Raw genomic sequence first — 25,728 nt, 5'->3', positions numbered from 1 at the left:
TCTCTGAAACAGCGTGACGTCAAACACCAGTCAAGAAACTAAAACGCTCCTCGTCCAGCGTGCCTTTCACCCGGGAGCTGACAGCAGAGCTTAATGCAAATGTGCTTATAAGGTAAGAATTAAAACCATACTGAATATTTTTTCATCAAAAATATTTAGATTGGGGAGGTAGTATAAGAAAGGGAAAATCACTATTGTTGATAGTGTATTTTTTTCAGAGAGCTTCAATGCATACCTTTATAATTGTATAAAAGTTTACATTTACTTTAGTCTTTGACAGGCTTTTTTTCTGTTGCAGGATCTTTTTTCACTCGCTCTCTGGCATTTGGATTTTATTAAAATGGGACTATTTGATGCTCTTAGAGATTTTAGTTTATTAACGTGGCTAAGAGACGAAAGACAGTCTCGGAGGCTGATTCTGTTGATCGTTTTCATTGCTTTGCTGCTGGACAACATGCTGTTGACGGTGGTCGGTAAGTGATGCTGTTGTTCACACCTGTTACATGTGCAGGCACATATGATGCACACATATCCCTCACAGCGATCAATGTTAAACTGTTCATGCAATGCTTACATAAGATTCATTTTATGTAATACATTATCCTATATTATGCTGTCATAATATAAAATATCTGTTACATTCACAAAACTTAACATTTAATATATTCATAGCCTATATTTTCATAGGCTATATCAATTTGATATATTTTGCATTATGTACTATGTATTATGAAAATGTATCACTAACAGTTATGCTAATGTTATACTGCACGTAATAGGGCGTGTCTTTTCGAATAAACGAAATTATCATAGGAATTTTTTTAGTTTTAGTTTTTTTGCATATATGTCATATTTATTTAATTTAATTATCGATTTTAAATCAATACAAATTTAAATGAATTGTTTGATTTAAAGTATTTCAAAAACTTTATTTGTTTGGGGGTTTGCATTGAAAGTAAAATGACAAATCTGGTTAATGCGCCTAGGATTCTGAATAAAATACCTTTAACTATCATAAACGATTGTTTCTCCGTGTAAACTCTAAACTGTCGGCTGCTCCAGTGGCTGCTGTTGAATTAAAGTAGCACACGTATCCTTGTGTGGATATATATATGACCGTGTGTCGCGCGCTATAAACTGTTTATTTGTTCTCACATCCGCGAGCCAACAAACGGCACGGTAATTAAGATGGAAAGAATACACACGATGAATATGGCCTGTGTGTACATACAGATGGAACCAAGCGAGAACTGAACCTGTCGTTCTTTGGCTCAAGTGTTGAATGAAGAGGCTTGGTTATCTCACACGGTGTGCCTATGGGTTATTTACGCATGATAATGTCAAACGCATCTAAGAAACCTATTGTTCGCAAGAAAGGTCAAATGTGGGCTTACACAGCTAGATTAATATTTGAACATGATTTTGATTAATTTATTTTTTGCAAAATGATTGGTAAACAGTGATTCTAAAACTTTTAAGAGTAGAACAAAACTTGCTTACTGTGAAACCTCAAGTGTGTGTGTGTGGAATCCGCAAGTATTCACCGTCTCTGTCTCATGGTTATTATAATCTCTTCTCTTTCCTCTCTGTAGTGCCTATTATTCCAAGCTACCTGTACTCAGTGGATGATGAGGCTGCTCAGTCGGTCCGGAATCAGTCCATGTCTCCTCTGTCCCCATCTGGCACCTTTCAAACCATCGTGTCTCTGTATGATAACACAACCCGCCTGACCGGCTTCAGCCCACAGATGAGCACGGCTAGCCCAATGACTCCAGCCCCTACTTCTGTGATGCCCTCTCAAAATAAGTCTGAATGCCCCAAAGCAGATGATCAGCTTCTGAATGAGAATGTGAAAGTGGGTCTGTTGTTTGCCTCTAAAGCAACAGTACAGCTAATTACTAACCCCTTTATAGGGCCCCTAACCAACAGGTGGGTTAAGGCAAAATCACATGTTTAAAGTACAGAAACTAGCATTTCTCTCAAAAGAAGCATGAAATTGCATGATATTTTGTGCATGCAGTGAGTGTAAATGGAGTGTAAGTAAGGTGAATATTGCAGTGCAATTGTCTTTCTGTCTCTGACTGTTGAGTGATCAGCAGGAGTTTGATCACTCGTGCATGTGCCGTCACCCCTCTACATGATCACTATTGTCCTGTCCAGTTTAATTCATCACTGCTGCACTGAACGGATCCCACTAGAGCTTGGCAAAATCTTGGGATCGGTCAGCTATAATATTTTGTAGCAATGTGCATCACTGTTAATGAGACACAAAGTGTAACTCACAAGATGTGAAGAAAAAAAACATTATTTATATGATCTTATAATTATTATAGTAAAAGAAAATCATAATTTTACTTATGAGTGGCGCCAGCACTGTAAATTCAATGTTTGTGGTAGTTTTAAGTTCCTTAGGTGAGGCATATGTGATTCATTTTTTTATTCTTAATTGCAGAATAGGATACCAAATCCCAATGTTTGCTGGTTTCTGCATCATGTTTGTGTCAACCATAAGTGAGTAAATAAAGAGTAATTTCAACCCCTTTTTTTAAACATTAATCTAATGACTAAGTGTCTTGATTGAAAGGGGTGGAGAAGATGCCATATATTTACACAATGCAATTTAGCTGAAAGCTATCTGTTGTGTTGATTCTATGATAAATATTTCTTCTTATTCTTTTTCTTCTGTCTGTTTTACTCTGTGTGAAGTGTTTGCGTTTTCATCGAGCTATACGTTGCTGTTTTTGGCCAGATCTCTACAAGGTGTTGGCTCCTCTTGTTCTTCTGTGGCAGGTAACAGATCTTGTGCAATATTAATGTTAGAATCCAAAGGCATGCTGTCAAAAGCTGCAAGAGGAATCGCATTTACCTCAGTCTGTTGAAAGAGCTTGAACACAGAAATATGTACACCCCAAAAAAGAGCATAAAAATATTTTTTGTGATGTCACTGATGGATGCTAAAGAAATTAAAAATATTATATTGCACAACACTGCACACAAAACTAATATTACAGACAAGAAAAAAACCTTTACCCTCTGTAACTATATTTGTGTGTTATGATGCAGGTATGGGGATGCTGGCAAGTGTTTACACAGATGATGAGGAAAGAGGAAATGCTATAGGAATTGCCCTGGGAGGACTAGCCATGGGAGTTCTGGGTGTGTACTTTATAATTAGGATTTCTTAAAAATATTTGATCTGCAAAACAGGTATATTGGAAATCTTGAATCCTAGAAACATTACATTGGGGGGTTATGCATTAAGTGCCTTGGAGTTGAAGGTTCCCAGGTAACTTTAAGTGGCATGTTTAAAGCCTAAGATCAGTGGTCAGAAGAAATGCCCTGAGTGGGGCCTGAACTTGGTGCTTCCTGTTAATGATGTCATGCTTTAACCACTGTTGCAGGATGTTTAATCCCTGATAGTCCATTATTTTATTCATAATGGCAAGGCATTAAAAATGTTGATCCACTGGATAATAGATATTTTGTCCTAAGTGATTACATTTTGTTTTGCTGTCATCATTAAAGTGTGTAAATACTGTACTTGTTAATCAATAAACCCTTTAAAACTATATTCATCTGGATAGTTTCAAACTTGAAATGGGTTTGTTGCAGAACACTTTATTGTTTTACTGTGGTTTGGTAACCTTGGGAATGTAAACTGTTCTGCAGAGCAATTAGTATTGAATTTGTGGCCTGTGTAAATACGAAGTATATTGGCGACGTCAAGAGTTTTCAAAGTAAAGATAGTTTGGTGTGCAGTACTTGCATCAAGTCTTTGCGTATTATGCAGTATACTGTGTGTGTGTGTGTGTTGTGCAGTTGGCCCTCCGTTTGGAAGTGTCATGTATGAGTTTGTTGGTAAGACGGCTCCTTTCCTTATCCTGGCAGTGCTGGCGGTGCTTGATGGAGGTGAGTACATCATTCTCTCTTCTTTAAGCTTGCCAACATTTTTAGGCTAGTGACAAATGGTCAAAAAGTGCTTTAGTTTTCGAGATACCCCTACCGGAGGTAGAACTAAACCCAACAATGTTTTTCCTCATCTCTAAGGTCTCCCATATATGAAATGGATTCTTGGCTAAAAATATTTTACTGCTAAGATTGTTAAATTAACAGATATTGTTATACACCACAAAACCAATAAAGGACTAAAATATAGCCTGTCCGTATGGGAGTTAAGGCATATAAACTAATGCAGATCAATCACACAAGCTCTGAGAGCTTTGAAACTTGACATGTTTGTAGTCAGGAAGTTGATTTAACTACTAGAAAAGACTGGATGTGAATATCTTGTTGTATGGAATAAATAGACACATGTAAACACATATCTAAAATAAGCGGACATGCACAAATTTAATATCTATGCAGAATGTTTTCATTTACTTTGTGCTTGCTTTGCCTGGCATTATCATAGAAACACATATGATGGCTTGTTGGAAAGGTGGGGTTGTGCTGAATCCAGCAATACCAAATATGTAAATATATGATAAAAGAGAAGTGTTCTGTCACTCAATGTATGATGTGTCCAAAATGAATGAAAATGGAACACTGACATAATTGAGTCCAAACCCATTCATTATCAGTGGTGAGAAGAATGTTGAGAAATTCAAATATAAGAGACATCAAAAAATATTTAATATGGCACCTTGTACTATATGGAAATCGAAAGATAACACCTTACCATAGCACAAACAGGAGACCAGGAGTTTGAACTTTTTAATAAAACTATAACTTAACTTCACACAACACAACTTAAATTATTAATATGTAAATATATAATAAAAGAGAAGTGTTCTGTCACTCAATGTATGAGGTGGCCAAAATGAAAGAACACTGGACAAAATAGCCTCAAGTCCAAATCACATTAACAGTGGTGAGAAGAATGTTGACAAATTCATGGTTACTGCAAAGTAACTTAAATTAGGTAAGTGCTGATCTATATTTATGATACATTTACTAATAATACATTTCATAAGGCACAGTATACTATACAATTCATATGAACCACAGATCCAATTGAATCAGGTTAACATTGGAATGGAACACCTTTATTAAAATATCGTCACTGACAGGCAGAATCCTCGCATGTCCAAATTTTGTCTATTTCATATTTTTTCACAATTCAATGCTATTGGTCAAACCCCACGTGGTAAACAATCTAAAGTGTTGAAAATAGATTGAGAGCAAATCTCTTAACTCCATTGGACACTTCGAATCCTCGTAACGCCACCTCTTCTTCACTCCACGGCAGGAGCTTCCACGCCATTTTGTGTCCTCAGGATTTAAAGTCGCAACGATTGAGAAATCCTCATCGAGCAACACATAAAGCAAGCCTTAACTCAGATTTTATCTATTTTAAACTATGATATCAGTTATTGATGTATTTTAAATGTCTACTTATTACTAGGCAAGGCAAGGCAAGTTTATTTATATAGCACATTTCATACACAATGGTAATTCAAAGTGCTTTACATAAAATAAAGTAAAATAATCATGAAGAAAAATAATAAAAATAAAGACAAGCAATTTTAAAACTTTTAAAATTATGAAAAAAACTACTTAACTAAAATGAATTTAAAAACAGTTAGAAAATGATTTTACATAAAAAAAAGTGAAAATATAGTGCAATCAGTTCGGACATTGCACAGTGCTCATTTAATAAATGCACAGCTAAACAGATGAGTTTTGAGTCTAGATTTAAATGTGACTAGTGTTTTAGCACATCTGATCTCTTCTGGAAGCTGATTCCAACTGCGGGTGGCATAGTATCTAAAGACAGACTCCCCTTGTTTTGTGTGAACCCTTGGTATTTCTAACTCACTTGATCCTAGTGATCTGAGTGCTCTGTTAGGCTTATATTCAGTGAACATATCTGCAATATATTTCTGTCCTAGGTCATTTAGTGACTTATATACGTAAGTAAAAGTACTTTAAAATCAATCCTAAATGTAACTGGAAGCCAGTGTAAGGACCTGAGGACTGGTGTGATATGCTCAGATCTTCTGGTTCTAGTCAGAATCCTGGCAGCAGTGTTCTGGATGAGCTGCAGCTGTCTAATGGTCTTTTTGGGAAGGCCGGTGAGGAGCCCATTACAATAGTCCACCCTTCTGGTGATGAAGGCTTGAACAAGTTTCTCCATGTCTTGGCTGGAAACAAAACCTCTAATTCTTGCAATGTTTTTGAGATGATAGTATGCTGATTTAGCTACTGCTTTGACATGACTACTGAAACTCAGACCGGTCTCCAGAATCACACCAAGATTCCTGACATGATTTTTAGTTGTTTGACCCCTAGAGTCAAGGTATGCATTCACCTTGAAAACTTCATCTTTGTTTCCAAATGCAATGACTTCAGTTTTTTCCTTGTTTAGCTGAAGAAAGCTCTGGCACATCCAACTATTAATTTTATCAATGCATTGGCAGAGGGAGTCAATAGGCGGATCTTTTGTGATGTCATTGTTTATGTTTGTCGCGTTGCATCATGGGAATCGTGTGGCAGGAAACACCGCTAGATACCTGTAATTTGATTGTTTTGCACGTTTGGAGGAGGATTTAGAGAAGAGGATGGTTCACTCTTGCTGTGTGGTCGATTGTACGGTTAGTTGGGGGCCTGATAAAAAGTTTTTTCGAATTCCCTCCGAAAAGGATAGCGAAAAATGAAAGAAATGGTTGCGTGCAATTAGGCGATTGAACCTGGACGTTCCGAAGAAAGCCTGCAGCTTCTGAACGAGTTTGTGAGGCACATTTTGTTCATGGTAAGTCTTAGTGACTATGTATTTATAGAAGATTGAATAAAAATAAATAAAACTGAGTCAAATCAACCGAGTCATATGTTTTCGCTTTCTGATTCAGGTGTCCCAAACCGCAATCCACAGCACCCAGACTATGTTCCTCACATCATTCTGTAGCTGTGCTTTGCTGCAAGCCTCACTAGTACATGCAGCATTTGTAAGTCCTATCCTGACAGCTGCTTCTACTTTAAACATTAAAGCTGCTACACGACTGCATGTTTCTCCAAGACTGGATTTGAAAGAAGGAGAAATGTGTAAGCTGTGATATACAATTTTTCACCATTAGTACAGACGCCATTGAAAGTCTCACACTGAAAACAATTGAATTGGTACAACAGTCACTACATTTTCAGTAAATAAATAAGTAAATAAGAACACTGATCAATGAAGACTTACCCGTCTTTGCAGTCGCAGTGAGCAGTGATTATTTCGCCGTTCTCTTTGGCGATCACCCACGGGAGATGCGAATCATGCTGTGACTCTGCTTGGCCAGGTCTAACCTCTGCTTTTAGCACGATCACTGCTTTCTGCTTGGCAGAAAAGACTGGCCCAACTTTTCAAGAAACAAAATAATCATAGGCCTTCAGACTTTTGAAAGCCTTTAATCTTTCATGAGTGAAGGGTCCAGGGGTTTCTATTAAATAAGAATAAATGTCTCCCCAGCAGATTCGTGGCCAAGACACGGGCGAGTCGGACCAACGTTTTTTGTCATCCCAGATCTCATATGGGCTTTGAATAGCTTTGATTTTGTCACCAATACAAATTTTGAGCTTCTCTCCAAACCTCCTCCGGTCTTCAGATGTTAAAGTGCTTATATATTGAGGATTTTGCCCGCTAAAGGCCCGTTCACACCAAGCACGATAACTATAAAGATAACGATAAAGATATAGTTCTAAAAATCGTTCTCAATATTAAAGAATAGCAGAGTCCACACCATAACTATAACGATAAAGAAACGATATCGTTAGAATCACTTTCAGAACGATTTTTCCACCTGATGAACGATAAAACATTGCCAACCAATCAGAATCAATCCTGCTGTAATGAGCTCGAGAATTTAAAGCAGCAGACGTGCCGCGTCCGCTTCAAATACACAGACAATATCGTTCGCTGGTGTGGACGCTAATATCGTTATCTTTATAGTTATCTTTATAGTTATCGTGCTTGGTGTGAACGGGCCTTAACTCACTTGAAAGTGCTCGTTGCGTCTTTACAGCCTGCCATACTGTTTGTTTTGTTGCCACACAACCACTCGCGTATGCGTACAAAGATGTCATCAAAGATCCTCCTATTGGGCTGTAGTAATTTGGAGATATGGCTAGGTAAATCTGGGTATCATCAGCATAGCTGTGATAGGCAATTTGGTTCTTTCTCATTATTTGACTTAGTGGAAGCATACACAGGCTAAACAAGAGCGGTGCAAGAATTGACCCTTGTGGCACTCCACGTGTCATGGACGTCCACTTAGACTTATGCTCTAATAGACTCACATAATAGCCTCTCCCTTCTAAGTATGACCTGAACCATTTGAGTACCATCCCAGAAAGCCCAACCCAGTTTCCAGTCTCTGTAGAAGTATGTTATGATCGATAGTACTAGGGTTATTATTACTAGGCTTATTATACATGTGCATTGAAGTTTTAAAATGTATCTAATTTCTAATTCTACTTGTATTGAATTAAATGTTTTGGATACCAGCATTAAATTATTGTTTTTATTATTATTTTACTGACTCAAAGTTGGCACTGTGCATGTAAAATGCCCCAAGTAGGCTAACAGGTTTTATTTATGGGAGAAAAAAGGTCTGTCTACTGGCGCCAAGTAAGCCTATCTTTGCATAACTCTTTTTCATTTCTTACAATAACGAATGAAAATCGTTAGGTTAGATACATTTGAGTAGGCTTGTTTTGTTAAAAATCCATAGCTGTAATGCTTCGGTAATGCTCCACACAGCTGTAATGCTCCACACAGCTCACGCTGAAAAGTGACGCAGTGCCTTACTCAGAGACTGGCCCCATTCTCTCTTGCATGGCTGCTTCGCTAGCATCATCGGATGCCTATCAGAATCCGGGAGTTAAGACCGCAGTTTGAGCCAGTGGCTTGAATTGATATGGCTCAGGCCCTGGCCCTGTGTCCTCAGACACCTCGACATCCTCCACTTCAGGTGAAGGTGGGGGAGAAAAGTCCTCTACTTCAAATTAACGCTCTGTAGCAAAACTACTTGCGTCACTAGAGTCACTCTCCATTTTAGCGACTCTAACAGCAGCTGTCAATTAATCTGTCACTGAGGGTCTCAGGTTCACGCCCCACCGGCTCAGCCCGGCCCTTGGTTTGTCCCCTCTATCTCCGCTGTGCTCTGCCCACTTTTCAGCATTTTTCAAATATTGCCAGTGGGTGGAGTCAGGCTCTGACCAGGGGTTTAGTTACCCCTTAAAGCCTTATCTCTTGTCAAAAGGCCCGACATGACCGCAGACTTTGATGAACACTGCTGGCAGCAGCGACGTCTGTGTCTGTATCATTCTTATCAATGAGTGCATAACCTCGTATCTCCCCGCTCCCAAATCATAAAAATCTCGTATCTCAGATTAAACATGATTTTGTCCCACCCTCTTTGTTTTTTGATGATGGAAGCATAAAGAAGACAACAGCAGCTGCCAAGTGTAAAAGAACCATCAGCATATATCATTGATGGCATGGATCTTCTTCAAATGCTCAATGATTCAGCCTTTCAAACGTTCAATGACCTGGGTGAGTGTGTCTGGAAAAAGATCGCAATTTTAATGGGAAAGGAAGGTCACAGCTGTGTCGTTATAGTTTTTGATAGATATTACCACCAACACTCAATCAAAGATCTTGAAAGACAAAGAAGAGGCACCAAGATGGGCATCCTAGCACCAACCTGGATGAGCTGAGGTGTCAGCAGCAAATCTACCCCCAACAGAAGATGGCTTCCAGCAACATGTGCTGAGAGCCGTGTACCAAACAGTAGTGTGGCGTCACAGCCACCTGGCCAAACCTCTTCTCTGGAACCCAGTTGGTAGAGGATGGAGGCTCAGAGAAGGTGGCTGCATTTAATCTGTGATGTTCCAGAAGGCACCAGCACCTAAAGGAGTTAGAGACCTCACCCACCTCTACTGTACAGACGGAAACTGCACCGATGCCACCAAATGCCAGTGTCTTTCTGTGGGCTTGACCTGCACAGGGTTTTGCTCTTGCCCTGACTGTCCAAATATGACCCACTTTGTCACTGGTGACAATGTGGATGAGTGGTGTGTTGCAGTTGTAACATCATGGGGGGTTGACCCCAAAATGTTTCAAGAGGGTCTGGCTGCAGGCTTGTACTTGCACTCTCAGACTTGCACACTCAGACATTTGCACTTCCGCTAGTGACATCACTTGCAGTCTTTATTTTTTATTTTGTTTATTTTTTTTATTACTTTTCGTTTGAATTTCCCAACATTTTATAAAGCCAGGTTGTGAAGACAAGAAAAAAGAAACTAAATTACAATGTCACTTGCAATTGCTACTTGAACTCTCCGCTACCTGTGACATCACTTGCAATCAACACAAATCGTGCATGTTGCCAATGGAGACAAGACGCTGTGGTGGTGATTAAATTATTAAAACTTATTTAGTACTATAACGTACAGGGTCCTGCAAGAAAAAGACAAGATCGGCAAATCCATGGCCAGAACACCAGAATATGAACATTTGCATAAAGTCTCTAGCTAAGCATAGAAAAAAAAACACTTAACATGGCTTAATATATTAAGATGCTATTAAAATATCAAATTAAATGTACAGTTCATTAATATAAGGAATATGTATATAGTATTTTCCTCACATACCGCAAAATGTGGCATAATGGACATAGATGAGAAAGGCCAAACTCATGCCTCTCTACTTTATTAAAATACATAACTAATATGTACAGGCAAGCATGTGAGCCCAGAATGAACGAAACACGCAAAGTTTCACATTAAGCATTTTTCCATATAGAATAAACTGTCTACAACTTGTTTATATCACTGTCTTTGTCCATTAACCTACATTATGTGTTTTATTTATAATGATTTTCTATAGGAGGAAAACGTTTAATGTACAATTTAACGCACTGCGTTCTGTACTCGTCTGCTTGCCTGTACGGAGTTGATCCTTTAAAATCACTTAATGCATAATGCCCGTTCATATTTGCTGGTCTGTATATACTTAGAGTCAACAACAAGACATATAGGCTAGGCTAGGCTAGGCCTACTGAATTGTCTTTATCATCTTAGTCTGTTATTAGGCCACATTAAGCGTTATGTTGTATGGGAGGACAAAGTTTGCACATTGTGATCATAGCCATCTGCTTGACTTGCAGTACATTGAATAATAACTATATATCGAATTTGATCTTTTAATTGAACTTAATGTGTCTGAATACATTATGCCATATTAAGTGTTAGTTTTTTTCTACAGGAGGAAAACGCTTAACGAAAGACTTTGTGCATTGCGTTCATATTCTGCTGTTCTGTGGCCAAGGTCCGTGCTTGTCTTTTTCTTGCAGGACCCTGTATGTTATAGTACTAAATTAGTTTTAATCGTTTAATCACAACCACAGCGTCTCGTCTCCATTGGCAACATGCACGATTTGTGTTGATTGCAAGTGAAGTCACAGGTAGCGGAGAGTGCAAGTAGCGATTGCAATTGACATTGTAATTTAGTTAATTTTTTCTTGTCTTTGCCACATGGCAACTGTTATAAAATGTTGGGAAATTCAAACAAAAAGTTATCAATAAATAGAACAAAATAAAAAATAAAGACTTCAAGTGGCCTTGCTAGCAGAAGCAGTGTCTGAGAGTGCAAGTGCAAGTCTGCAGCCAGACCCTTCTCCAACGGTTCCCAAAAGCAGTTGATGTTCCAAATGGTTGCTGCTAGAAAATAAACTAAACAGCCTGAGAAGACAGGGCTCATTTCCCCAAAGAGTTTTTGTTTCTTTAGTTAGATTGCCATTTGTTTTATTTAAGACAGTAATTTAAGTTGTATTGTGTGAAGTTAAGTTATAGTTTTATTAAAAAGTTCATTAAGTTAAAACTCCTGGTCTCCTGTTTGTGCTATGGTAAGGTGTTATCTTTCGATTTCAATCTTTGTTTCCATATAGTACAAGGTGCCATATTAAATATTTTTTGATGTCTCTTATATTTGAATTTCTCAACATTCTTCTCACCACTGATAATGAATGGGTTTGGACTCAATTATGTCAGTGTTCCATTTTCATTCATTTTGGACACCTCATACATTGAGTGACAGAACACTTCTCTTTTATTATATATTTACATATTTGGTATTGCTGGATTCAGCACAACCCCACCTTTCCAACAAGCCATCATATGTGTTTCTATGATAATGCCAGGCAAAGCAAGCATAAAGTAAATGAAAACATTCTGCATAGATATTAAATTTGTGCATGTCCGCTTATTTTAGATATGTGTTTACATGTGTCTATTTATTCCATACATCAAGATATTCACATCCAGTCTTTTCTAGTAGTTAAATCAACTTCCTGACTACAAACATGTCAAGTTTCAAAGCTCTCAGAGCTTGTGTGATTGATCTGCATTAGTTTATATGCCTTAACTCCCATACGGACAGGCTATATTTTAGTCCTTTATTGGTTTTGTGGTGTATAACAATATCTGTTAATTTAACAATCTTAGCAGTAAAATATTTTTAGCCAAGAATCCATTTCATATATGGGAGACCTTAGAGATGAGGAAAAACATTGTTGGGTTTAGTTCTACCTCCGGTAGGGGTATCTCGAAAATTCAGGGGCATTGTCACTAGCCTATTTTCCAATCGAAACAATGAGAATGATAGCTTAAGTAGTAAAGCATCATGTTATTGTGATAGAAATGTGGATGCTGGTGACAGAAACTCATTATAACTGAATTTCTTATGCTGAAAAATGTTGGCTTTATATCTGATGCGTTTGTTTTTTTCTCGTTTTCATGAACAGCTCTGCAGCTATTTGTGCTTCAGCCTTCTAAAGTTGATCCAGAGGTGAGTACAGTCCCTTCTTTCCTGATTTAATTTGATCTAACTGATCTAAAAGTGATGTACTGTATAGCATTAGGTAAACACTCACCTAAAGGTCAAGCCCTGCGTTTGAAAGCTTTTGTGCAAGCATGTGTAGGTGTGAATACTTGGGTTTTATAGCTACACTGTTATTTACAATGGTATTTGGGACTTAAAATGTAAATTGTTTTGGCTAAAATCCTGAGCAAGAAGCTTACTATGATCTATCAATAGATTTGCACAGCCTATTAATAATGATTTGGGCTCATTTGTGCAATTTTGTAATTGTACCTTAATGAGAAGATGTGGCTTCAACAAGCTCAACATGATATTGAATCTTTATTAAGTATTCCTCTTGTGGGCAGAGACTGGGAGAAGAAGCTTTGGGGATGACCTGTCTTTCGTACTATGATTGGTCTAGTCTTATCAGTAACAGGACTAGAATGATTTGCAAAATGAGTTTGGGTCTCTTGCACTGGGTACTTTTAAACAAAATGGGATTGAAAATATGTTAAATGGATTACAGTACATGTGTAGATTGTAGTGAATGTTGATAGCAATGTGTGTAGATGGACAGTGTATTTGGAATAATGCTTTGGTTTGCGTCACAGTAATAGGAAATGTACAGTGGAGTGGCCGATCCAATCAAAGCATGTCTGACTTTGATCAATGGGGTTGATGGTATCAGTTATTATGGAGACCCCAAGTGCCCCTACAGACAGTGTGTGTGTTTATGTGGCTACTTGTGTTTAGGCGATCTGTAGGATTTTGTCATCTTTCAAGTGGAATGAAGCACTAAGAGTGGGTTATGTTTTCCAGCAAATAAATAAACTTAAAAAGAAATCTAATGGGAAATATTGCTATGCTCTTAAAAATAAAAGTTCTTTATTGGAATTTATGGAAAAGCTTTTAACATCCATGGAACCTTTTTATTGTAATAAAAATCAGATTTGAAATTGATTGTTCTTCTCACACTAAGAAAAGGTTATTTGGGAAACCAAAAATTGTTCTTCTGTTGCACAACTGCAAAAAAAAAAAAACAACAACAACAACAAAAAAAACCTTTTGGAACCTTTTATTTTTGCATATTGTCAGTTAGTGATCTGAAAGAGTATTTAAGACAAGTGATCTTAACAATTTAAGATCGCAAAAAAAAAACACTGACTAAGTAAAGCTCTTACATGATCAAGTATGTGACATAAAGATTATATTTTCAACAGATCTGAGTGGCATCGATTAAAAGGTCAGTTTCTTTTGTCATCATACCACAGTTAAGAACAGAAGGTGGTGGACCTGTCATTTTAAATCAGTAATCTACCAGATCAATAATGCTTGGACATCAGGTTATAACTAGGCTCAGATACAGTAGCTCTTTCATTTAGAAAACCCCTTGAGTTACAATATCCAACAGGATTATGGGAAAGAATAGCAGTGAGTCACAACTAATTGTTTGGGGGCTGTGAGTATTCACAGAATTAATTAACCTGGTTAGGGCAGTACAACTGAATGTGATGGGGTGTTTTGAGTGGGATGACATGTCCACAGAGAAGTATGTGCAGTGAAGTGGAGTAAAGAAGTGCTGAGTTAACCAGAGGGGTAATTGGCAGTCTTTGTATGGTAACTCCTCAAAAAAAAAAAAAAAAAAAATCATCTGAAAGATAGCATCACTATGGGTATTTCTTCCAACACACAAGAAATATCATAACTAGAATTTCATATTTTAAAACTGTAGTGTGTCACTAACTTCATATTGACTAGGTCAAGATTGTTTTCAAATAAAATTATATGCCCTAATGTACATCCATTTAGAAAAACCCAACTGACTTGAGTGAGGCCAGGATTGTTAATCGAATGTGATCAAATCCCACATCGAATATGTAAATAAATAAATGTCTTATTTTATCCCATATATATGTAAAAAAAAAAAAATATTGTGCTTTATATTTCAGGTAACGTAGGTGTATTTAAGATCATTCAAGAAATTGAATGAACAAAATATAAAAATACATTATACACAGATTCTTATTAAAGCAACTGTATTAAAGTTCTTCAGTCAAGAGCAGTGAGTCATTTTTCTCTTTGTTTTATTATTTTAATAATATTATAGGATGTGTTGACCCAAAAATTAAAAATATGTCATCATTTACTCACTCTCAAGTTGTTTTAAACCTGTATGAGTTTCTTTCTTCTGTTGAACATAAAGGTTATTTTCACAAATGTGGCTAACCAAACAGTTGCTCGTCCCCAGTGACTTTCATTCATTTTTTTCCCAACTATCAATGTCAATGGGAACCAGCAACTGTTTGGTTACCCACATTCTTCAGAGATTGAAAACGCTGAGAAAAAGCGCATGTCAGAACAGCACACAAATTAAATGTTTGACCGGCAAGGCTTGAAAGCACATGCAGATAATGTACTGCGAATAAGTGCAGTGTCCCATGAGTGTAAAACTGCCCCTACATTATGTCTTCAAAAGCTGATTGTGGAGACATTTTAATCATCCTCGTTCCAAAAATATATCGCGCACCCCTACGTCAAATATAGCAAAAATCTGCTGAACATTCCTTTTGATTTTCCCCATAGGACAAAATGGATAACTGTGGTATCCAGGATTTGTTTACTGTGGCACAACACCATGTATCCAGTATGACACGTTTTGGACTGTCAAGGGCCTCATTGCTGTTGTTTTTCCACTGCAGCGTTAATGTTCAGGCTGAATTGTTTACTTTATTTTAATGAACTGATGTTTAAATTTTTTCCCAGAGCCAAAAAGGAACATCAATTATTACCCTCATGAAGGATCCATACATCCTCATCGCAGCAGGTCAGACCAGACAAATAAACAGTTTATTCCTACTGTTCTACTGTGCAAACCTTACTATCTTTTTTATAAGAATGGATTCAGATCTGTATGTCTTTGAATACATGTGAAAAAAGAAACCAATGGTTTAACCAATTCTACATGCTTTCGGGGGTGTGACACATTTAAGTGTTCTTTCTGTGACAGAGAAGGATAAGAAAGTGTCAAGTGTGTGTATATGTGAGAAAGAGAGAGAGAGAGAGAGAGAGGGTGAAGTGGTCAAGAATCACATCTGTGTTTGTCTCTTCCTCCCCTCCTCTCCAATTACAGTGGCCTGAGTGTGGGGGCAAGATAATGCTGTTTATTATATCTGACAAAGGAAAAGAATGGGCTCTGAGGGAGGGGGGAAGAAAGACAGAAAGAGATAATTTTTCAGAAGATGAATCCACTTACCCTCCTCGTTTTCTTTTTCAGGTTCCATTTGTTTTGCTAACATGGCCATTGCTATGCTGGAGCCAGCTCTGCCCATCTGGATGATGGAGACAATGTGTCCCAGGAAATGGCAGCTAGGTTGGAGAATGTGCTTCTTGTTAATGTGAACACTTACACATTTCTTCAATTGCCGTTGTTCCAGAGAAATTTTTACCGTGGGCAAGATGGAACATAGGTCATCATTTACAATGAAATATGGACAAAGTGAAAGAAATAGCAAATAAAGCATAAATTATGTTTATGTTTATTATTAGTATATTAATGTTACATTAATAACAGTGAATACCAATAATGAATGTCCAGATCGTATTTTACAGCAATTAAAAGAAAAAAAATGTGAAAGAAGAAAAAAATTAAATTAAAAAATATATTTGAAATAATAATATATTATTTATTTTAATAATAATATTTTTAGTTTCAATTTAACTTTTTTTGTGATGTAATTACTAAATTTAATTACTAAACTTAATTTATGCTAATTACTATAACAAGATTGGGCCTGAACGGGATGATTTGCTTATTTATAATAATGGGAATTAAATTTTAAGACCATTTTAGATTTTTTTTTGTCATAATGTTCTTAATTTATTTATATATATATATATATATATATATATATATAATATATATATATATATATATATATATTTTTTTTTTATTTTTTTTTTTTTTTTTTTTTTGTGAGGGAAGCAAATGACACATACACTGTCCACAGATTCACACAATTTGCTAATAATAATAATAATAATAATAATAATAATAATAATAATCGTTTTAGAATAGTTTAATAATTATTTCCACATCATTTTAGAATTGTGTTTAAAAATGGCACTAAAAGCACTAGTGTTCTTGTTCCCCATACAGTGTACTTCACCCTTCAGACTGTAAAATACAATTTAAACAGTTAGTGTCTTCTGGGTTTCTCCACAGTTTTCCTGCTGTTTACAAAGCTTTGACAGATAATAAAGAGAAAGAGAAAGAAAGGAAAGCAGAGAAACGGGGAGAGTGAGGATAGGAAAGGGAGTGTCTTTGGTCTGGCAGGATATTGAGGTGTTATTGGCAGGCAAAGGAAAGCAAGAGAGCTAATGAAAGAGAAGGAGCGGGAGAATGAGAGAAGCAGCTTCATAACCGCATCTGTGAGACAAACAGCAGCTTTGAGATCAAACTGATATTGTGTCTTCTTATCTGAGCTCTCCTCTCTCTCTCCTTTCTCCTTTTAGGGGTTGCGTTCCTGCCAGCCAGCATCTCATATCTAATAGGGACCAACATCTTTGCTGTTTTGGCTCACAAAATGGGAAGGTAGGAGAGGGAAATTAATGTGTTTTTTTTCCCTACTTCTCTTGCCTTATCTTCCTCCGCTTTGCTATCAGTTTCCTCTGTTTTGAAAGAGTACTAAATGAGTTTCTGTTGCCGGGTTTTGTAATTGTATTTTTCAGTCTCAGCGTGCTGTTTATTTGTTTATTTATACTATACACTTACTACTTACATTACACTCTTATAAAATGGCATAGACATAATTCCCTTTATCAGAATATGTTATGTCTGCAGGGTCCAAAATTAAATCTGTCACACCTGCCAATGGCCACTGGGAGAATATTATTGGCCATAATTATTTCTTACAGTATTTTGTTTGTTTTCATTAAAATTTTTACATGTAATTAGATAGATAGATAGATAGATAGATAGATAGATAGATAGAATGTTGTTAAAAAAACACCACTTTAAAATATTTTAAAGATTAATTTATTCCTGTTATGGCAAAGTTTTAGTGCTGCCCTAGTCACTGTTGGTTATTGACATTTTAATCAGGTAACTTGTCCGAAAAATTGAAAATTCTTTTTCAGTTGCCCCTTCTCAAAATCCACAAGCATTAATGTCGAGCCTTGGTTTCTAAGAAAAGACAGGCATGTCTGGCAAAACATTTGAATTGTCAGTGGAAAAACACAGCAGGGCCTGTAGATGTGCACTGTGACATTTAATGAAATGTATGCATCTCTATTAGGACTGGTGCTGTTGTTGTGAGCTTTGTGACCCAAGGTTTGTTACTAAATGTCTTAGTCCCCAGTCAACCTCTGGTTCAGAACAGCAGAAATTTGTTGGCTTCATCTCTCTCTCTCTCTCTCTCTCTCTCTCTCTCTCTCTCTCTCTCTCTCTCTCTCTCTCTCTCTATCTCTCTGTATAGATGGCTGTGCTCACTTATAGGGATGCTTCTGGTTGGAATCAGCATTCTCTGTGTAAGTTCTTTTAGACAATTAACTTCTCTCAGAGAACACACCACACCTGTGAATATTTCAGCAGCTTATGTTTTATTGCCCACTGGTGTGGTTGAGGGCTGGAAAGAAAGTTTATTTTGAAGTGAGAGCTCTGGCTCTCTTTCCCCTGGACATATCCCACTAAGCAGGAAGACAGTCTGTTCTCTTATGCTTATCAGATTAGACTGGAAAACAAGTTCAGATGAGAGTCAAGTACACATTTGGAATTTTGATTATGGAAAAATCATCAGGGTTAAAAAGGTTATGAAAAGTGTTCTGTTCTACAGAATGTTGACTGTATTTGATGTTTTCACGTACTCAGTTCTCAGTTAGTTAAAAAAATATGTGTCAGCTTCCAGTATTGAGCTCTTCTAATTATTCTACAGGTGCCTCTTGCAAAAGACATATACGGACTCATTGTTCCAAACTTTGGAGTTGGATTTGCCATAGGTGAGTGAGCTTTGCTCCTTACTCAATCTATATCAGAATTTCTTAAAATTCTATTGTACTATGTTAATGTCAAATCAGATCACCTGTATTTATATTGCAATTCATACAGAAGAGATTGTAGTAGCCCTTACCAAAAAGTAGTATACTTCAAGTTTATTTTATTAAGTATACTTAAGTAAAGTATATTTTTAAATACTTTATGTAGCACGTAATCAAATATCAGTGTTTTAGGAGTATACTTGTAAGTGTACTGCTTCAATACTCCTTGGGACTAAATTGACCCACTTTCTAGTATATAAAAGTATACTTTTAAGTATACTTTAAGTATAACAGCAAACTTTGAGTGCACAACTAGTTTACCTCTATGTTTGTAGTTTGTACTGCAAGTATACTAAAAGTGAACTAATAGTTATACTGATAGTTTACTAATTAAATACTTTGTACACTTTGAAGTATAGTCTCAGTAAACTACTAGTTTAGTAGTTTTATACTGCAAGTGTACTCATATGTTTTCATTAGGTGAACTTTATATCATAATTTAAGTATACTAGTATGTCCCTATTTAGGTTTGAATTTGTATATATTTTGTTACATGAATATCTGAAAATACAAAACATCAAAAGAAATAACAGGGTATCTGCTTGTAAACAAAAATATTTTATTCTAGCTTTATGCATTCTTTTTTAAAACACTTTAATGTGGGTAAGTTAATAAAAAATAAAAAAATAAATAAAGAAATAACATTTTGAACAAAAAGCTGGACATTTTATTCCATAACATTACAATTTTAATGCTGTTTCATGTCAGATGATCATGTTATATTATGTGTTAGTATCTGTTGTTTCTTTTTCTTCTTCACTTGTGTTTTTTTGGAAATTCTGTACAGAAGATGTGTACTAGAGCCCTCTATCTTATAATAATGAAAACACAGATTCTAGGAGCACAAGTATAGTTCAAATATATTTAGACTTTTTTGTAAGTATAAGTCAAGTATACTTACATGTAATTTTACGTATATTTCTGTAAGGGAAACAGGTCAATTTAGCTCAAAGGGAATCATTTAAGATTTTAAAGGGAATTTGAACAGAATCACTGTTTCACAGCTGATCACTGAGTTGGCCAGCGATTAATTGAATGAGCCGTTTAACATCAAATCTGCACTGCATATTAATATGCAAACTACAGTGAAAACACTTATTTAGCACCGTAACAAGATCGGTAGTTTAAGACATTGGCAGAAAACACAAGATACTTCTCTTTTCAATATGAATAAGGCTTTATTAGATAAATCTTAAGACATATAAACTAATCTAACAATAAGCACATGCACTCACACATTCACACAAGTTGCAGGAAGATTGAAGGTTAGGAATGGATGAGTTTAAGAGAATGGAAATATGGAATCCCAAGTTTACAGCAATACGTGAAATTGCATAGACATGAACAGCCATCAATCACTTAATTAACCCTCGCATTGAGTTCCTCAATGAGTTTAAAATTATATTAGATACACAGTACAGAGCAGAGTCTAGAGGTTATTTGCGTTGCCGGTGTAAAGGGGGTTCTCTTCTTTGCCGTTGGAAAGGGGGTTTACCAAGGTTGCTGATTGGCTGGAAGTTCAGTAGTCGCTGAAGTGACGTCTTGGGAAGCCCGTGGTTGGGCGTTGGCTGAAGACGCAGAGTTGTGTGGGCTGGCTGAAGTTAAATGGACACTCGAAGTCAGACTCGGAGACACAGCGTTACAATACTTAACTCAGAACACGAAACTCTCAATGGAAAAGAAAAGAAACTAAAGTAAAAGAACAGAAGTAAAGTTTGACAAGACTAGGTGGTGTTTCTTCTCATCGTGGCCAATTAGCAGCAGGCATGCAGGCCGACGCACGCTGGAACTGCGCTCAAAGAACAGCTAACAGTGATGATTAAAAGCAGCAGCTGATAAGCAAACGCTAAAAGCCAAATTTGATGGTGTCCTGAGCATTTAAACTGGCCTTTTGGCCACACCTCAAAGGTTGTCTTGACCAATTAGATATTGTCTTTGCTCAGGGTATCATAAATCATATGTTATCTTATCAAGCATGTGGTCTGAATTTTCCCGCTCTTGCAGGGTATAATTTTGGACATGATTCCTATAACAAGAATGTGATACATTTGACAAATAACTGATGTGCAGAACTCATGAATCAGCTCCGATCAGTTCAGTGTTGATTCGGTTCAGTTCAAAATATTTAATTTTCAACAGACATAAAATAGGTTCAATTCAGTGTAACTTACTTACTGTAATGTAAATTACTTAATATAGCATACTTACTGTAGAGATGGTACTCTTTTAAAATGTGTATAATAAAAAAAAATTAGAATGAAAGTAAACAAGCTACATTTTTATGATTATAATACTGTAGAATGTGTAATGAAATGTGTATTAGAAAATGCAAAATATGAGCATTTCACTAATGGCATTAGACCCACTTTATGAAATAGTCCGTATTTTGTTGTCTGCAGGTATGGTGGACTCCTCTATGATGCCTATCATGGGTTACCTGGTAGATCTGAGGCATGTATCTGTGTACGGTAGTGTGTATGCCATTGCTGATGTTGCCTTCTGCATGGGCTTTGCAATAGGTAATGTTTCCAAATCTGATATTCATTTTCATGAATTAATTTGAATTTCTACTTTAAAAGTTTTTAGAGGAAAGTATTGTTAACAGCATTAAAGACTCGTGTGTGTGTTGTGTAGGTCCATCAGCAGGCGGGGCGATTGCACGGAGCATCGGCTTTCCCTGGCTCATGACCATCATTGGTGTAATAGACATCCTGTTTGCTCCTCTCTGTTTCCTTCTGCGAAATCCTCCTGCCAACGAGGAAAAGATGGTCAGACCCCACAATATGTCATCCATCAATTCAACATCCATTAAATTCATTCCAATCTACTCACTTTCTAACACAAATATTACAGCTGTTTTACAGCTCTTTAGCATATATTTACAATTCTCATTTGAAATCCGTTTTACTCCCAAGATGTGACAATTTCCACATAAAACAGGATATTTAATGAGAATAATTGTAGGGACAAAGAATTTACAAAAAGACCAGTAAACAAGTGTCCATTTTGATTTCATGTTGCCTTCAACATGGACAGTTTGTATTTGTGATTTTTGCACTTTGATGCCAAAAATATGGACATATCCTGATTCATTGTTATTATTCCAGTAGTACCGGTAACCATATGTTCACTCTTCACCTGCCATTCACACAAGCTTTCCTTTTGATTTCATCTCTAACTTCAAGTCACTGACATGATAGAATATGACCGCAATAAGAATTAATGTTACATAATAGATACAAATAAAAACTGCGTAGGATGCCCTCAAGCTAAGATCAAAGAGTGATGTTGATCTGAACAGACTCGTGCGTTTGCCCTCAAATGCTGCGTGATCAAAGCCAAGCATCATGGTCTTTCTTTCTCAAGAGGAGCACTACACTAATGTGCACATGCCCACAAGCCAGATCTGTATGCCTCTGTGTTTATACACTCTCTATCAAAGCCTCATTCAATCACAGTGCAATAAATCCACCATCTCTGACTATCAGTGATGTATGGCCAAAGAGATCAGCTCCTCCCACAGTTGATGATGTCACATATGATCATATCGGGTGTGAATTCATATTGCTGATGAAGACAGTGAGGTTATGCAAATTTATCCCTCTTTTTCAACACTTTACTCCTTATTTTAGTTAAAAAATGTATTCCTTTGTGTTATTTTTATCTGTCACTTTTGGTCCCTCATAACTACAAGTCTACTGAGGTTGTTCTCTGCATACTTAATTCTTGTGTAAATACATATATGCTTTGTCTATGTAAACACACAGTATTTTTGCTTTGATGTGGTTTGTATGTGATAGATAAATGTAACAGCATAAACTGTGAGGTGTCCTGTTCACCAATGATGGTTTCTTATCTCTGTCTTTCTCAGGCCATTTTGATGGACTCTAACTGTTCAATGAAGACCCGTTCCTACTCCACCCAGGGCTCCAGCTACCAAATGGGTGAGGATTTTGATCCAGAGAGCCCTGAATAGGCCTCATCCAAGCCCTCGGCCATGTATGTCACCCAGAGTATCTATTTTGTTGTATGAAAGAGGAAAACCACAATGCTAACTTGTGAGAATGTCCCTTATCTGTCCCGCACTGTCCTGTGGTCGTGATGGTCATGTTCTTCTGAAGCAAACCAAAGTTGTTCTTGTTGCCATTTGTTCTCAATGTGGGAGAGGTGAAATATCTAACCAACAGCCTTATCAATATGGATAACACTTGTGTGTGATTTAAAATGTAGGATTTGAGAGAGGATAAAAGATAAACCCTTAACTACAATTTTATTCAGCATGACACTATTCATATTTTCTCTTTCAAAAGTCAGACAGGTTAGTTGAAAAGATTCATTCAGTGTGACGTAACGGACAGATATGTATTGGATATTTATTGTTTGTCTGTGGTGGTAGGAAAGTATGGTCTTCATATATGTATCTATCAGTCCTGTTGAAGTCTTTGCATAGGCGTAAACGTCAGTGAAGGTGGAATCGAGTCAGTTAAATGGATTATATCACACCTTGAAATGGGCCTTAAAATGTTGCTATTGGTATCATAATCAGTTCAAACTGCTGAACAGCTGAAGAACATTTTAGGCAAATTAAAACTTTAATTTTTACATTTGGGATCGATTTCTTTAAATCTGGTACATTAATTGATTCCATTGCTGTTGTTTTAATTTAGGCTTTTGAGAGTAGATTTTAATGTTACCTTGCATTGGAGTGTAGGTCCCAAGCTTTTCAAAATATGTTTTTTTTTTTTTTTTTTGCTTTTTGAAAAAGCAAAAGGTCTGACAGCATCAGGTAATCAAGCAGAATGTCAACAAGTCCTCCTGTCACGTTCTGTTTGTGTGACTTGCGTGATGTTGCTAAAAATTATGTACTGTATTATCAAAGATGAGCCACAGCTACATTTTGAATTGTTTCAGTTTAGTTAAATAAAAGTAAATTATTGCTGTATGCATCCAGATACTTTAGAATTATATTTTGCTTTTAAAATGTATATAGTATATATATATATATATTTATATATTTTAGTAAGTCTTTTGAATGTGCTGAAATGCTATTCTGTTCATTTGTAAAGAATGCCTCAATACTGCTCTTTCCCATATTTGATTTTCCTTTTGTGTTATTAATCTTTTTAAGAACTGAATTGGCTGTTAAATTAAACATGGCCTTACATTAAGCTCCTTAAAGCCATATATATAAAATATACTGGGGTTTTATGAAGAATATAAATATTTATTGAGTTTAATTATTTGTCTGAGGCAATGAGCTTAGTCAATACAGGTGTCTGTGCAGGGTCAATGGTCTTTTTTATTTATTATTTATTATTAAATTAATACACATTCTATGCCTTAAAATCAGACAACCTGCTGCAAACACTTTTTAGTGTACTTTAATTCAGAAACAGTCTTATTGTTTCATGGACCCTATTCGTCATATGCTAATTGACAGCTTAATCTAATATTAAAAACATGTCTAATTCCCATCTTTTGTTTATCAATTAGATAATATCGGGCTTTTTCTTATGGGTTGAACTATTTGGTTTTGGAGGTAATCCTTCCATCCCTCCTAGAGTTAAACAGTTGAGTTTTTACAGTTTTCGAATCCATTCGAATCCATTCAGCCGATCTCCGGGTCTGGTGGTAGCACTTTTAGCTTAGCTTAGCATAGATCATTGAATCTGATTAGACCATTAGCATCTCGATAGCATCAAGGAACTTTGCTGACATACCATGGGTACGACAGGCGCAAGAATATTATTCAGTGCCTGAAAATAGTCCCAAACTAGCTGGGGACTATTTTCAGGCACTGCGTAATATCAATGTGCCTGCTGCACCCATGGTATGGCAGCAAAGTTCCTTGATTATTACGCAGCGAGATTATAGTTCCTATCCATATCAGCCTAGAAAAACGCAACTTTTCATTTTCCGTCGGACTTAGTAAATGATGTAACTACAGAAGTGTCAAGTATTAAATAGGAGAACTATAAAAGCGCTTTGGTCATTTTTGAGCAAGATGCTAATGGTCTAATGACTCTAATCAGATACAATTATCTATGCTAAGCTAAGATAAAAGTGCTACCACCAGACCCAGAGATCCGCTGAATGGATTAGAAAATGGTAAAACTCAACTGTTTAACTCTAGGGGAGTTGGAAAATAAGCCTATTGTCAAAAAAATTGGAGTGTTCCTTTAAGCATCTGCACAACCGGAGGATGTTTGTATTAGATGTGATGATGTGCGCTGATCCCAATCTGCTATCATTACAACTGCAGTTCTGGACAGAACAAATGCAAGTGAGTCAGCAGACAAAGTTTGCCATTGACGCTACACAGGTCGATTCCACTATGATCTAAAACAAGATCAGATTTTTAAACGCAAACACAACTATAAGGTGTCTACGCAGGTTTAATCAGATTGGTAAATGTGCTGCCAATGTTTTGTGTTGCAGCAGTGTCCTTTAACCGCAATGTCATTTTTAACCTGTTTACCCAGTAAGGGTTAAGAAGAGTATTATGTCATTTATTTTCAAATTGTTTTTTTTTTTTCTGAAATTTGTGTATGTGCCAACGTCAGTGTGTGCCTTCAGACTGGTATATCTTGTTTGTGTTTACACTATATCAACTAGGAGGTTGAGCTGCTGGTTTTATATCCAGTGTTTAGTCTGGTGGTTAGGTTTTACATCAGCATTAGAGCTCTGACGATAATGTATGTGTGTGTGTGTGACCACAGCAGAAAATAAATGTTTAAAAAGACATGATGCTTGTTTTTCCCAAGTGATCTTAATCATTTTGCATACAAAAC

The 25,728-nt window shown here is 36.5% G+C and overlaps 1 protein-coding gene across 2 annotated transcripts; it reads left to right on the top strand.

Moving 5' to 3' along the window:
* The first annotated feature begins 11 nt into the window (after nt 1–11).
* Nucleotides 12–24,434, top strand: LOC113093184 (synaptic vesicular amine transporter-like). Of its 2 annotated transcripts, XM_026259046.1 has the most exons (16): nt 12–112; nt 299–473; nt 1,593–1,929; nt 2,453–2,511; nt 2,707–2,790; nt 3,064–3,156; nt 3,820–3,909; nt 12,786–12,829; nt 15,608–15,668; nt 16,119–16,214; nt 17,357–17,435; nt 18,319–18,370; nt 18,775–18,838; nt 21,337–21,456; nt 21,572–21,705; nt 22,809–22,913. In XM_026259046.1, the coding sequence occupies exons 2-16, from the start codon at nt 341–343 to the stop codon at nt 22,911–22,913; spliced, it is 1,551 nt and encodes a 516-aa protein (XP_026114831.1). In that variant the 5' UTR covers nt 12–112; nt 299–340. The 2 variants fall into 2 exon arrangements, with proteins under 2 accessions (XP_026114831.1, XP_026114830.1); XM_026259045.1 differs by lacking the exon at nt 12–112 and having other exon boundaries at nt 341–473; nt 22,809–24,434.
* The last annotated feature ends 1,294 nt before the right edge of the window (nt 24,435–25,728 follow it).

Source organism: Carassius auratus, unplaced genomic scaffold, assembly GCF_003368295.1.
Source record: "Carassius auratus strain Wakin unplaced genomic scaffold, ASM336829v1 scaf_tig00214921, whole genome shotgun sequence".
In the NCBI taxonomy this organism is placed as follows: Eukaryota; Metazoa; Chordata; class Actinopteri; order Cypriniformes; family Cyprinidae; genus Carassius; species Carassius auratus.
Note: the sequence above shows the minus strand (reverse complement) of the source record. Positions and strands in the feature narration are given on the sequence as shown.